Source organism: Pinus tabuliformis, chromosome Q (assembly GCF_031772625.1).
Source record: "Pinus tabuliformis cultivar Carrire ecotype Pingquan chromosome Q, CPIR1, whole genome shotgun sequence".
NCBI classification, from domain to species: domain Eukaryota; kingdom Viridiplantae; phylum Streptophyta; class Pinopsida; order Pinales; family Pinaceae; genus Pinus; species Pinus tabuliformis.
The window spans coordinates 488,400,218-488,416,156 of record NC_142296.1 but is presented as its reverse complement, the minus strand read 5'-3'; the positions used below and the strand labels follow the sequence as shown (position 1 = coordinate 488,416,156).

The 15,939-nt window shown below is 36.7% G+C and overlaps 1 protein-coding gene across 7 annotated transcripts in view; it reads left to right on the top strand.

Moving 5' to 3' along the window:
• LOC149220304 (putative sodium/metabolite cotransporter BASS5, chloroplastic) overlaps positions 1–15,939 on the top strand; it is a 311,918-nt gene that overhangs the window by 6,618 nt on the left and 289,361 nt on the right. For all 7 annotated transcript variants that reach the window (XM_089384742.1, XM_089384748.1, XM_089384743.1 and 4 more), the window contains exon 4: positions 6,731–6,861. In XM_089384742.1, coding sequence (XP_089240868.1) covers positions 6,731–6,861 — 131 coding nt within the window. The remainder of the gene's footprint in view (positions 1–6,730; positions 6,862–15,939) is intronic.

Here is a 15,939-nt window from a genome sequence, read left to right as displayed (position 1 = left end):
CTATGTAAAGTATCCTCCAAGACCTTGTCACTTATCCTCTTCAAGTCGGCCTACAACGATGGAAGAACATGCTAGAAGAAGTCGACCTAACCTCTAGTGATCATGCCGGCCTAAAGGACATGGGATGAGGTGTATATAAAGCCTAACTCGACCTCACTTAGAAGCAAGCAACTCGACATTCATTCGGTGAAGAAGCGTGAAGAAGAAGGGCTACAAAGAGAAGTGCGAAGAAGTGATAAGAAGAGTTTCTTCTGGGCAAGCGAAGGAGGATTCTTCTGGGCATAGGGAAGAAGGTTTCTTCTGGGGTCATCAAAGAAGAATTTCTTTTGGGGCAGCGAAAAAGGTTTATTCTGTGGCAGCGAAGGAGGTTTCTTCTGGGTCAACGAAGGAGAGGTTTTCTTTTTGGGATAGCGAAGGAAGGATTCTTCTGGGATACTTGTTCTGGGTAACTGAGAGAGAGATCTAGAGACCGATATTCTCTAGAGGAAGCCAGTAAGATCATAGAGACTGAGTTTCTCTAGGAGAAGTTGAGAAGAAGTAGTGTAAAGTATAGAGATCGAGTTTCTCTAGGAGCCGAGGAGAGTAGTTCAAGATCAAGAAGAAAGTCGAGAAAGGGAAGAGGCAGAGCATCAAGGTTAGTGACAAGGTTCTTGGGAGGATACTAGAGTCAAAGGTCTTTGTCATGGTCTCGGTACTTATCAATTGAAGATCTAGAAGAAGAATTTTGATCGGGTTTTCCTCTCAGGAGGTGAGAGGTTTTGGCATTGGTTGAGAAACTTACATACTGTGTCACTTGTCTTTTATTGTGCATATTGGTAATTGTCTTAATGAAAAGAAGACAATAATAACATAACGAAGAAAAGACTATAAGCTAAGAAGTAAAAGTATATCACAAGCAATTATCAAGCAGAGAAATCTTTTAACTATTCATGCCCTAGATTTCTCAACAAACCCTCTCCGTTTGACCGTCGATCTGTGGATGGTAACTCGTGCTGGGGGTGAGCTCAGTGCCCACTAACTTGAAAAGCTTCTGCCAAAATGCCCCCATGAATCGACTATCTCTATCACTGACTATGGTCCTAGGAAGTCCATGCAAGCGAAAGACCTCCCTAAAGAACAACTCGACCACTTGTGACGCTGAGTATCGTGTTAGAATATCGAAGAAGTGGGCATATTTGGTCAACCAATCCACCACCACATAAATACAATCTCTGCCTTGCACCATAGGGAGCCCTGTGATAAAGTTCATTAAGATACTCTCCCATTTCCCCTTAGGAATGAGAAGTAGCTGCAACAACCTAGCTGGATGGGTCAACCCTCCCTTGTTCCTTTGACAAGCCTCACACTCCTGCACATATCTCAATACGTCCCCCTTGAGGCCTTTCCATGTAAAACACTCTCTAACTGTCATGTATGTCTTCCGGAATCCCTGGTGTCTGGATAGTGGTGAGTCATGCGCTGCATGGAGAATCCTCTCCTTCAACTAGGAACCCGACACCAAGAATATGCGCCCCTTGTAGTAAATGACCTCAGCCATCACCCTATAGTGCTCATTAGCATGAATACCTTCCAAAATCTCACATGCCCGCCAGTCCTTGGAGTACTCCACCAACAACTGTGCCTTCCAATCATGGCAAATGCTCATGAGTGAAAGTGTCGTGGGCCTCCTGGATAATGCATCTGCTACTATATTGTGCTTGCCCTTGACATACTCAATAACAAAGTTGTAGGCCTGCACTTTGCTGACCCACCTTTGTTGCCTTTCATTGAGACCTTGCTGCCCCATAAAATGGTGAAGACTATTGTGGCTAGTCTTCACCCGAAACCTGTTACCCAATAGGTACTGCCGGAATTTGGCCAACGCATGTATGATGTCCAACATCTCCTTGTCGTAAATAGAATACGACCTCTCATGAGGAAGGAGCTTCCGGCTCTCAAAAGCAATGGGGTGTCCATCCTGAGACAATACTGCGCCAACCTCCTCTCTTGATGCATTGCACTCCAATGTGAACGACTGTGTGAAGTCCAAAAGTGCCAAAACGGGGAAACTACTCATCACCTCCTTGAGGCAATCAAATGCTGACTATGCCTTGTCTGTCCATGTAAAAGCCCCTTTCTTCGTCATATCTGTGAGGGGAGCCGCTAACTGTGAGAAGCCCTTTACGAACTTCCTGTTGTAGGTGCATATGCCTATGAATCCCCTCAACTCGGTCACATTCTAGGGCTCAGGCCAATCCCGGATGGCCCTGATCTTCTCATGCACCCTCACTCCATCTGCGCCAATGATATGTCCCAAGTAGAGCATCTCTGTCAATCCAAACTCACACTTGGACAACTTGGCGTAAAACTGTTGCTCCTCTAATATACGCAACACCATCTCCACATGCTGTAAATGCTCCTCCCATGTTCGGCTGTAAATCAAGATATTATCGAAGAAAACGAACACAAACTTCCGCAACTGTGTTCCAACAATTCTAAAATGATTAACAATAAAGTACTTATCAAAGTCTGATTATAAAATGAGAGAAAGAGACGTCACTTTTGTCCAATAAGATGATTTTTAAGGAGGCCAAAATCTAGGCTTGAAGTTACTGCAATAGATGGCTGAAATTCCCATTGTGATAGTCAACGCACTGTGGAGGAGATTCACCCAAAACCAACTCGGTCAACTTCAGTATTGTGTCATAGAGGAGAGTGAACCTCTCTTTGTAATTCTCGGCCATAATAGAAGTGTCAAAACATAAGTAGAAGTAAACCCTAGTCACTATAACGCCGAGTCCTTGAAGATAAACCAAACTACAGTCAATATATCCCTTGTAGATTTCCTCGCACTCCTGAAATGTAAGGCCGAATACACTTGTAATTGAAGACCAATATTGAGCTTGATTATTACCAAAATGAGGGTGATTAATGCCCAATTTATAGGAGACATGAGAGGGCTAATTAGTCCTAATAGGGCTGACATGATATCCTTCTAATGAGTCAACTTCTAGGGCTGGTTATGAGCCGACTTGAGGTGACAAATAATTAGTTTCTTCTCCATAATTTGATGAAAATGTTGACCATATCTATCCAATATTTCAACAACATAAATGGGTTAATTTTTCTCCAATACCCAAAAAAAGTTTCGAAGGAAAATTACCTTAAGTATAATTAATTAGCTAGTTTATTAATTTTCCTAACTTAGGGAAATGGCATAATTAATTGGGATTAATTGAGACAAATCGATTTTCCTCTAGCGAATTCTAGAAAAGTTATTTTTAGAATTAAAGATGATCTTAGCCATCGATTGAGATTAGATCGTGGCCATTGATTTATCAACGAGAGATTATAAGAGGAAATCAATGGGTATTTGGAAAACACATACGAGACACCGATTTGCAGTGATAGCATGTGCACAATGATAGCATGGAGGACACCAAGCAACGAGGAATTAGTAGTGATTAAGTAGAAGATTTCCAGAGAGAATTTCTTCATCAGTTTGTTCTAGTTTTTGAGATATAGAGGGCGAAAAATTGCCAGTTCGATTTGTTTGCAGAAGGTTGATATTTTTCTGGTGCTCAAGGGTTTCAACTTTCTGAAGGTGAGTTTGTATTCGGACGTGTGGGGGAGAGAGGCAGTTTTTGTGCCTGATTTCTTCCAGGGAAGGTCGAGAGGTCAAGTCGAGTTTAGTTGTTAGAGGAGGCCGAGTTTGCCAGAGGCTGTGGCGCTGAATTTCCTTCAGCTAGGGCCGCATGTGTGAGGCCATATGCACTTGCAGAGGGAGGCCAAATTGTCTCAGGAGGGTTGCGTTATCTTCCAGAGGGAGGCCAAGTTCCTTCCAAGAATTTTTATGTGTTGGTAGCTGGAGAAAATTAATTACCAAAGCTTTTCCAGTTTACGACAAGCAGTTGTAAAATTTCAATCACAAATTTTGCTAAAGAAGAATAATAAAAATCCTCATCTGCTGCACTGGTTTTCCCTTCGGGTTTTTTCTAGGGACATTTGTCCAAAAACATTTGTGTTCATTATTTTTGTGTGTGTAATATTTTCTCAGTTCCTGTGATTTACTTTTCTGTGAAGTTGCAGTAGTGTTTTGTTTAGTATTTGCTGCATTTAAAATGCAGAAGACAAATAATCTTTCAAATAGGTGAATAATATCTAGTAATTGCAACAATATTAAAAATTTCACATTTTGAAGTTGTTTCTTGGTCTTAGAGATGTTACTTTGGATCAATAAAGGATTGTTCATGCATTTCATCTTGTAAGTAAGCTTTGTATTTGATAATTTTTTTATTCTTATGTATAATATATGGAGTGATTTGTTATCTAAGAATTTTCGATTTAGCTAGTTATTATTGAAAATCAATGTATAGAATCTAGATAATGACATTGTATGCATTACTCATGTGGAAATGTGAATGGAAATCCCTTGGTGTATCTTTAAATTAGCTCTCCCAAGAGACCTTGGTTCCTCACAAAAGTAATAGTTAGGGTTCGGAAGGATTCAACATTGGAAGCAGCCTTGATTGCCTCAAAATCAACTCCCTTTAGTGGCCAATCCATCCATTCTAAGGCTGAATTCTTTTGCCCTAGGTAGATTTTGCCCTAGAAAACCCTAGTTTGCCCTAGGGTTCAACTTGGGGGCTTATTGAAGGTTTCTTGTTCCATTTGATTGCTGATATTCATTGTTAGAAACCTTTTCTTGGGCTCTCGATTCTAGGGTAATCCATTTGGCTTGCTATCTCTCGAGCCCTCGATCATTTATGCCTAATATAAGCCTTATAAGAGGCTGCAAATTACCTTTCTAGCTGCTTGAGCCTTGTCCTTAAGAAGTGTTATCCTATATAAGCATTTCTTTTCCCCTTGACCCTGAATTGATATATCCTTAGGTGACCTATCCAAAGGGAAGCCTCCCAATGGTGAATGTCCACAAAGAGAAGGAGGTAGTGGTCGTGGTGATAATGGGTGACACCTCATTGTTGTCTCTTGTTCTAGCTTTTGCCTTGTAGGTTACCCGTTACAAGACCTGCTATATTTTGAGGCAAGAGGCACTTAATTGAATATCTGTTGGATGCCTTTGAAGGATTAATGAAAATGCTTGTTGGATGAGGATGTCTTGTATATCTTAAAGCTCTTTCATGTCACTAGAAGTATCTTGACAAATGTTTATAGGGTGGTGAATTTGGTAACTCTATTTTTTTCTCCTTTATGTTATCCTTGGGATATTTTTCATGGATGCATTCTTTCTCTACTCTTGGTTAAATGCACATACATTTTATTCTAGGTAATCATAATCTTCTTAAGCGTTGGAGTTTATCTACATTTGTGATCTCTCTAATCACATTTCTGCAATTTGGGACAGCAAGGAAAGGGCCTTTGTAGCTTGTACATTTTAGACTCAATTGCCATGTTTTCCTCAATAGGATTAGCCGGCCATGAACTTTGATTTGACCCCATATGCCCATTGGAATCACACTAGTCTTCAATCCATTCATCCATATTATTTCCTAAAATCCATCAATTTGTTTTGCTTGAGCCATCTCTTTGTTTCACCTTCGACTTCATTGCATAAGTTCCAGTGATCCTATTGTAGGGAAGTCCCCTTGAGTCAGAGGAGAGACAACCTAAAGTGTGAAGAGGGTTTGTAAGGTGACATTGGCATCCCTCTTAGTTCCTCCAAGGTCTTACTTGAGCTTTAGAATCTTATCTCAAGAGGTGCGAGTTTCAGAGGTAACAATGTGCATGGGAAGAAAAGAGGTTTTGGAATTGTCGAGCCATTTCTAGTCAGGTGAAAATGTCTGAAAGCTCATTTCCAATGGAAAGGAACAACCTTCCTCCAGACATCTCAGCACCCACAATGGTGGTCAACAATGTCACAAGGGAAGTTTCGAGGAGAGTGTCTCCACCAATAATAATGCTCTTGTGTCAATCACATGTCCCATCAACCTGTAAACCTCTGACAAATGTGATGAATGCCGCAAGTAAATGGCTGTTGTTATAACAAAAATCACGATGTTATAAAAATCACCAGCATAGGGCTTCATACAATATTGAGGGGTAACAGCAAGAAAACTGGGTCTTATACTAGATCGAAAACAATACAGACAAATTATCACCCTTTATGGTTAGTCCTCTCAAGAGTCCAAACAGACAAGTTGTGTCATCTCTGCCAGTTCTTCTTAAATTATTTTCTTCATGCACATTTCACAAGAAATCTTGTTAATCTTCTACAAATCTTTTCTCCCTGCATGCTTCTTGGAATCTTTCTCAATCACATGGATGCATTTTAACGAGTTTGCAGATTGCATTATTCTGTCTGTCAATTCAATTTTGTTATGTGTCTATTTTAAAAGAGGTACACATCTTGGGTGAAAACCTACAGAAACTGCAAGGGTTCCTTCTTTTAATGGTTCTTCTGGTTTAGAACTCTGGAGGTGCTGAAGATTGTATGACGATGGTAAATGATGGATACAGATTTTACACATGAACAGACTAGTTTGAACAAGCAACTTCAATTTTAAATGTCACATTAGATTCAAATAAGTCCAATTGCTTGTGATGCTACAGTTATCTCTGTAGAAAGTATTTGCTGAAGGTCTTTGTCATATATCAGCATATTAAATACCTTATGGCAGCAGGCATTATATTCTTTGGGATATTACCATATGATTGTTTAATTGGTATTTTGTGTGTGTATTTCCACTCTTTTTCTTCCAGGATTGACTTTAACCTGATGGGCATGGTTCAGGGTTCTACTTTGAAAATGGTCAATGTTCTAAAGGTGCTGAAAGATGCAAACTCCTTTATTCCACATGTAGTTGCAGCAAGTACAATATTGGCTCTTTTATTCCCACCATCTTTTACCTGGTTCACGAACAGGTAGTCTTTTTTGTATAAAGAAATTGATTTATATGTTTGATGTGTGTGGATATAAAAATTGTTTAGCTATTTTATCTACAGAATCCCCTGAGCGTTTTATAGTTTCCATGTGAGCCAAGCAATTGTGATGAGATTCCAAACATGATTTTAGGCTATACAGGGTCAGCCTTAATTTTATTTTATTTTTAATTTTTTAATTTTTAATTTTTGTTAACTTTGTTCATCTGTCTTCAGATACATTTTGATCAATTCAATTTGGAGTTCCACATCTTTCTTCCATGGCTGCTTCTAGAAGTAAAGAAAACGAGCAACATTTTAATATTTAATGCAGCTGCATGTTTGCTAGTCAAGCTGCCGTTGCTAGTTATAACGTCTTATCTAACTACTGGACTGCCAATGTTCTCTCACAATGCTACATATGCAATGGATGGGTAATTACTTCGTTTAATGTTTAAAGGTAGCAATCATATTCAAAGATTAAACTCCCAAGGCTGGATGAATTTCTTTCTGCATCAGCATTTTCCGACTGCTCATGGTGTTCATTGGTTTCCATTGACAATCTCACCTTAATATTTATTTTTTCATAGGAAAACTCATAACTTTTGTTATTTGAGATGAAGTCAAAAGTTACATTTTGAAGATGCCATCTACATCACAACAAAAGCCAAAATAAGCATATGAGCAAACTCACAACAACTAGACTGTATATGTCTCTCAAAAGTTCATGGATTTCATCCTATTACATTAAAAACATCAAAAAGGAGAGATCTGTGCCTACATATCTAAAAGATTGCTTTATCCTTCAAGATTAGAGATCAGCAAAAACCAGCAGATCTGGCCACCCATGAGAGGATCAATAATGTAAAACTGTCATCACCAGAATAAAACATCATTACTTAGAAAACCATAAGGAAGCAAGAGGAAATTAGAGCTCCTGAAAGAGGGTGGGTAGTGAGGAAATCCCCCACACTATGCTCCTCAACCTGCAGTGGACCAACTTGACCCAGCACAGCCTGTTGTGACAGATGGTCAGCATCATGATTGAAAGTCATTTTTACATGGGAAAACTGTATGTCACAAACTGACTAGCAACTACTAGAACCTGATCCAACAGTGATCTTAGGGTAATGTTTTGTAACCTAAAAAAACCTTTTATGCATTCTATTACTAGGTTTGGATCTCCAAACACATATTTTAGAAACTTCTTTTTCGATAGCAATCTTTAACAATTATAATAGAGCGTGAAATTTCTCTCAATTGTTGGTGCCTCTAGCCAAACCATTTTGAAGGAGGAATAAACTTGAGCCATTACATGTAAGACCCCAACAACACCACAAGGGCTAGGGTTACCTTGACTTGTTCCAACAAACCCCAATTTTTAGAGTTATCTATTGCAGAGGTTGGGGATCTGTTGTTACATTCTATCAAGGAGAGAGTTTTAGATCTTCATACTTTAATATCCCATTTTAATTTATTTTGTAATCCACCAAGACTTTTCCCAAAATTTCCTCAGAAAAATTAAGACAATTTTGCAGTCAAATTTAATTAAATTGAACAAGAAAAATTTGGAAAACTCACATTTTTATTTAAATTTTCACAAGAAAAATAAAGAGACTGTTGTCGCTCAGATTGTATAGGCACCGCGACAACCGCTCAGGGCAGGGGCTATCACTCTGATCCCCGCCCACTTCGTTCTAGCTGTCTCCCAACAACAGGGTATGGAGGCTAGTCCCTATGGAATGAGGTGAAGAAAAACAAGTTGGAAACCAACTTGTTTGGGAGACACAAATGAGTGGCCAAGTTGGTTAAATTTAGCAAGATTAATGATTAGATTAGATTTTAAGTATGAGACCAGTGCCTTAATGGAGTCACAATTCTTGCTTATGGTAATTTGAAACCAAGTGACCGGATGGACACCCACTGCTTGAATGATTAACTATCCTATATGATGTGCAAGTCCTAGGATCTATGTGAGATGCAGTGATCTTGGTTTATTTTAATTATATGCCTAGTCTAAGTATGACCTTCCCTTAACTATTTTGAAGTTGGGCTCCAAGGTAGGTTGTGGAAAAGGGGCCAACAGGAAGTAGGCTAGGGCTTGATTAACAATACCTTCAGTTGTGCTCCTATCACCCGATGCCTTTGGCATTGCAGAGACTGTGACTCTAACGACCGCAAGTTCACCGTGTTAAACACCGAAGAGTTGCCAAGCCCCTTAAGCTAGGTGAGAAAGGTTGCCTTAGATTTCTATCAACCTAGCTTATGCTATGAGGTAAGTTTTAATGCAAGCTAGATCTAGGATGCTTATGCAAGAGATTATGAGTGAGATTATCTTGAATTAAGATTGTTTATGTTACTTGAGTACTTAGTGTGAATTAACTTATAGTGAGAGTACTCAACAATGATGAGATGACAATCTTGAACAAAATAAATTGCTTTAGAGACACTAGTGCAAAACTTCAACAAATTCTCACAAGATGTAAAATGCCAATTTTTCAACAATGTTCGATATCACTTTAAGATAAACTAATCACCATTCAAGATAGCCAAATGAAAACTTAGATGCCAAGACTTAGAGTGATTACCAAAGACAAAGATGCCAATTAGATTCCAATTATCACAAGATCAGATTTAGAGCTTAAATGTAAGAGTGCTTTAGGTGCCAAATTCCCGAAATTTTACAAACTGAGTAAACCACACGAGTGTTAGATCTCAACAGTTAAATCAACAGTAGGACTTCATAAAATTTCAGCGCTTATTAATGTTATGACAATAGTAGAAGAGTCACTCTAAATTATAAAATTTGTCCAACATATGAAGTACAAAACTTTCCAATGACCAACAAAAGTAAATTTATGTGTCTAGCTTACTTTATGAAGATGTATTCAATAATATTTTAGACCCGTAATAAGTTATTCCAACAGTAAATTGACCCACAGATCAACAAGCTAGAGATGTGAGAAACAATGCCCAATATACCCAAAAATAGTAAAATTCACCCTACTTGATTTTTTTTAGGGTTTTTAGAAAGTGTGATTCAGAAAATTTCAGATATGATCTATTTACTACAACAATGAATAATTGATAGATCAACAAGCTAATGCAGTTACAATCAATGCCAAAATTGCTAAGAAATAGAAAAATTTATCGGAAACTGAAAATTTCAAGTTTTAGAGTCTAGACCCTTATTAAGTGTATACTTAAAAAATTTCAGATCTGAAAACTTCAGTTATGTAATGAATTCTAGCAAGCATAAAAGTCAGATCTAAGCTAGATCTGGGATGCCTAAGTGGCCAAAATTTATGAAAATGAATATTTTGCAATTTTAAACAATTTTGACCATGTAGCATGTGATTTATGGCTTAACTGTTATTGATTTGACTGCTGTAATAAATCAGAGATAAAATTAAGGTTTAGAGGTCAAACCCTAGGCCCAAGGCCTTGATGATTACTTGCCCAAATTTGCCAAAATTTCTCCAATGTACTTGGAATTTGAAAACACAAGATTTGAGCCAAAATTGTTGCGAAACAAATTGTTAGAGATAAAATGCCAATCCTTTGAAGAAACCCTTGTTTGCAATGAGATCTAGCCCTTATAGGTCTTATGGCCTTTTTAATGCTTGCAAAAATTAAAATAGATTCCAAACTCAAACCTTTTAGGTTGCTAAGGGCTAGGGCCTTCAGAAAATGGGGTTTTTCCCCGATTTGAAAATAAGCAACCTGCAAAAATAGCCTAAAAACCCTAGATGTCTAGGGTTTCTGAAGTCTCCAATGCCAATTTCTTCTTCAATCCCGAAACAAATTTAGAATAGACACCCAAATAACTAATATAAAAAAATTAAATTTCAAAAGCCCAAAACCCCAAATATATACAAAAATTCAAAACCCCAAACATATACAAAAATACTTAAAAATCCCCATAACCCAAGTTAGAAAAAATAATTTACAAGTTAGATCTACAAAATTATTCACAATATCTACAAATTTACAAGGGTTTTAAAATTTTTGAGAAAAATATTTTTATGGAGTTTTTTTCCTTTGAAAAATGGTTAAAAATACTTTAGAAACCCCAATGTATACTGTAGCCTTAGCGGAGATTTAATCCAACATATAAATATTTGGAATCCAAGCAACAATGATTCTTGCGCAAGTTTGTTAACTTGGAGGCCAAGCACTGAAGTACTTGCAAACACTATGAATTTATCTCAAAATAATTTGTTAGATCACATGGGGAATCAAATAACCTAAGATTAGCCCAAAACTATCAATAGTATGGTTTTATCTCCATCTAAAGAAAAAAACAAATCTAACCAATATTCAACACAACATAGAGATCCCCGAAGTCAACACATACCACAAATCAATAACCAAGAATACCTTGAATTGCACCCCAAAGTCTTTATTATGATTGAAAAAATAGTTCCCAGTGGGACAATAGTTACAAAGCTTCTTCAACAGAATTTTCTAGCCAGAGATAAAGATGCTAGAGACTCAAATGGCTCTCTAATTTATAGATTTATCCTCCAAGTGGAAAAATAACGGCTAGTTTCTTTGATCCTTGTCAAAATAATCTTGGCCATTGATAGACACTTCAAGATCTTTTAATCTTGGCCCTTGATTTTTTATTTTTGAGAAATTTTCAAATTTATTATTTAATTCCATTTTAATTAGCTCAAAATTAATTATTTTGAGCTAATTTCCTCAAAAATTTGATTTTGACTTAACCACCAAGGTCTAAGGGTTCAAATTTTCTTGAAATATACAATATTCCCATGGTGGAGGACATTTAAAAATTGACTCTTTTGAGACCCACAAATTTTTCCATTTGGAGAATTTATTTTTCTAAGACAATTTAAATTCGACTCTAATTAATTAATTTTCTGGCTTAGGATTTAATTTTATTTTGCTAGAAAAATTAATTAATTTACACATGAGTGGATTTAATTATTTTTCCAACCCTCTAATACATAAGATTTTACATTTGCAAGAATCAAAGAGGGAACACACTTTTGGCTTAGACTCTCAAGACACATAACCCATCTGTGACACAATATGATCTAGTGAACCAAGTGATTTGTAATAAAATAATTAAGCCAACTAGCTTAAATTATCCCCAAATCACTTTCACATTAGACTCGTCACTCGACTAAAAAGTTAAAACACTACGACTCACCTAATAATTTGACAATAAATTACACCCTAGATTTGGGGTTTAAGCTGGAGGGAAAAAACTCTTCTGATTAGCTATGTCTAGAAACACAGGTAATCAACGAGGTTAAAAAACCTCCTAGGATGAAATTTGTTATCAAAATTATAGGCTTACCTAGGTTGTTACATAGACTCAAGGTTTTACTAAGATCATTTACATTATATAAATTGTAGAATGGGATAACCATGACTCATGGACTGCTAATATGTGATCTGATTGTGTTGAAAAATTTGGTACTTCCGCTTCCCTGGAAATTTGACAATTTGAGTGCAACATTTGGTTTCATATGGGGACATGTTGCTTCCAAGAAATAACGTGAGAATCCCATAATCCTGCATCCAAGAAAACAAAATTCCATCAAATAGATATCCATTCAAAATCGAAATCATCATGCATACATAATAAATGCGATGGAATATAGAATTCTACTCTAATAAACTGAAACATAAAAGACATAATATAAATGCGTGAAATAAAACTTCTAATGACATGAAATAAAAGGAAGTAGGGTTAGAGATGCTATACAAAACAATGCCCAATGGCATCAGATGCCTTCAACATAGTGCATACTGAGCATCTGCCGACTCTCTGACAAATCTGTGGGCTGTTTCTCGGATGTGCCATGTTGAATTCAGAAAATGCTAGGACTTTGATTTACTCAAATATTGAACTGCTCTCGGCCATCAGACGCATCAAACCTTTTCCTTCTTCTTTTCCGCATTTTGGTTTTCTTCTTAGTGGGCTAAGATGTCAATAATGAGACCAACATAGATTTTTTGTCTTGATCTCGAAACTGGTGGGATGAAAAATCCGAGGCATGCCCAATTTTATCCTGGACATATTCTACCAATGGAGACACATAGGCTTGATCTTTTTCAACCATGGTACTTCCAATTAACTTGTCTTGAATGGGGCAAGTGACCTTCTTGTAATGAGATGAGAACTGCTCTGGCAGACTAGGGGGCTTGTCATCTGTCAAAAGTTCTTTGTTCCTTTCATCATCTGATCCATGCTAAAATGGGCAGTTTTGCATGACGGTGACTTGATTTTTATGCTCATCTTGCACACTTTTAATGCTTTGAGCTAGTTCTTTAACATGATCATTTTCCTCTTCTTTTATATTTGGAATCCCAAACTTCCCGGATGCTTTCTTGTCATTTTCTAATTCCTCAACTAAAGTTTGAGCAACCCTTACATTAGCGGGCTTCTTGCGCATCAATTCGTAAGAAGTGTCAGCGTCAAATGCATCAATGTAATGGTCTAACAAAAGTTTGTCAGGAGGCTTGTAATCTTGAGATAATTCTCTTATAATGCCATTGAACCTCCTATTAAATTCTTTAACAATTTCATCTTCATTCTTTTTCATACTGTAAACAACAAAGTAAAACCTTTTCATCCCTCTTATCTCCATATTCATTGATAAAGGCCTTGATTATAGCTTGCAGAGAATCAAAAGAATCATTAGGAATATCATGAAGCCAATCCATAGCATTATCTTCTAAGGAAAAGACAAAGAGACACATCTTAATGTCTTCATGATTATAGTTAGTATTGGACCACCACCTAACTATACAATGATTACATTTCTTAAGATGATCATTAACATTAATTGCACCATTGCCTTGAAAAGAATGTAAATTATCAATGGCTTTTCCTGGAATATCATGGGGATAACCCTAAATGTTAGTAAAGTTACAAGGGGCAAGCAAGTCATTCATGATGACTTGCTCACTTGAGAGCAAATGGATATCAACAAGAGGTCCGTGTCCAAGATAAGCAAGAATTCTACAAGAAGAAGGCTTCTAGCAGAAATTCTTGCAGAAAATGGAAGAAGTGGAGTCACCACTTGAACATGAATCTAACTCTAAAATCCAATTGTAGAAAACAAAAAATTAACTAGGGAGAAGCAGGTGGATATCAAAGAAGGTTTCATGTTTGAGAGAAAATTGAATGCTCACTATAATGTAATTTGTTTAACCTAGCCCAGAGAGCGGGGTTAACCAAGCTACCCATAAGCTTTTGTGAATGGATGAATCAGTGGAGTCACCACCCAAACAAGAAACTAACCCAAATGTCTAGGTGCTAAAGTGCAAATAGAGACGTGAATAAGGTGATAAGAAGATTAGTGAGATATAAAAAATGAATGCAGTGTCTGATGGATCAAGAAGATGAAAACGGATTAGAGGATTATGAAAATGAAATGAAGTTGTTGTTAACACCAAATTGGTCCCCAGAAACAGCACCAAAAATGTTGTCTCTCAGATTGTACTGGCACTGCAACAACCGCTTAGGGAGGGGGCTATCACTTTGATCCCCGCCCACTCCGTTCTAGCTGTCTCCCAACAACAGGTTATGGGGGGTAGTCCCTATGGAATGAGATGAAGGAAAACAAGTTGGAAACCAACTTGTTTGGGAGACACGGATGAGTGGCCTAGTTACTTAGTTAAATTTAACAAGATTAATGATTAGATTAGATTTGAAGTATGAGACCAGTGCCTTAGTGGAGTTACAATTCTTGCTTATGGTAATTTGAAACCAAGTGACCAGATGGACACCTGCTGCTTGAATGATTAACTATCCTATATGATGTGCAAGTCCTAGGATCTATGTGAGATGCAATGATCGTGGTTTATTTTAATTATATGCCTAGTCTAAGTATGGCGTTCCCTTAACTATTTTGAAGCTGAGCTCCAAGGTAGGTTGTGGGAAGGAGGCCTGTTGTCGCACAGATTGTCAAGACAAAGCTCAGACCGGGGGCTGTCACTTTGATCCCCGATCTCTCCGTTTAAGCCTGTCTCCTGCGGCTAAGGGGGGTAGACCCTATAGGAAAATGGATGACCAACTGTGAATCAGTTGGTTTGGGAGACACGAAAGGAAACCAGCACTAAATAGATTTTATTAATTTAATGGACCAGTGCTTTATGGGGTTAATGTTTAAATGATTACTTACTAAATGTTGCAGAAATGTAAACCATGTAGAGCAACCATTTATCATCAAATAACTCAAACAAAGATTAAACTTTATCAAATGCGAGAAAATGCTTAAATGATACTCCAGCAATTTAAAATTTCGAAAGATAAAGTTCGATACACAACCACGTAATTTTAAACGCTAACCAGATATCACATTCATGTAGCTAATCTTCAAAATGATCATTCAAGCATGCTAACTCACATAAAAATGATAAACATTAATTCCACATCAAAATTTTAGCCTCAGCAGAAAAGATAAAACGTGATAAATCCCTGAGCCAAGACTGAATCTGGCAAAATATTTCCAGAATATTTTTATGTTTTTCAGACAAAAATTTAAAACAAAAATTAAAACTAAATGAAACTTAAAAATCTAAATCTACACTTTAAAAGAAAAGAAACTCCCTTTTTTATAATTTTATGATTTTAATTTTTTTTTTTTTTAAAGCTTTAAACTTAAAACTAAAAAAATAAAAAAAATAAAATTTAACCTAATCTAAGACCAAATGATTTAAATCTAAATCTAAAGTTTTTTAAATCCTAAAAAAAAATAAAAAAAATTTAAACAAAATATAAACCTAAACCCTAACTAAAGTTAACGAATTTTTTATGAATATAAATCTAGAAATAATGTAACTCTAAAATGATCTAATGCATGAAGACTGAACAAAACCTAAAAAACTAAAATAAAAATGAAAATCGAATTTAATTTTTTATAAAGCCTAAACAAATTAAATTAAAAGAAAAAGACTTACGCTAAACCCTAAACTATAATCTGAATGTAATAAAACTAATGTCTAAAGTTCTCTAATCGCACTTACGCTAAAACCAAAAACGATTTCTTCATACGCAGGCAGAGAAAAGACTTACGTATAACAGTTCACCAAAAATTTACC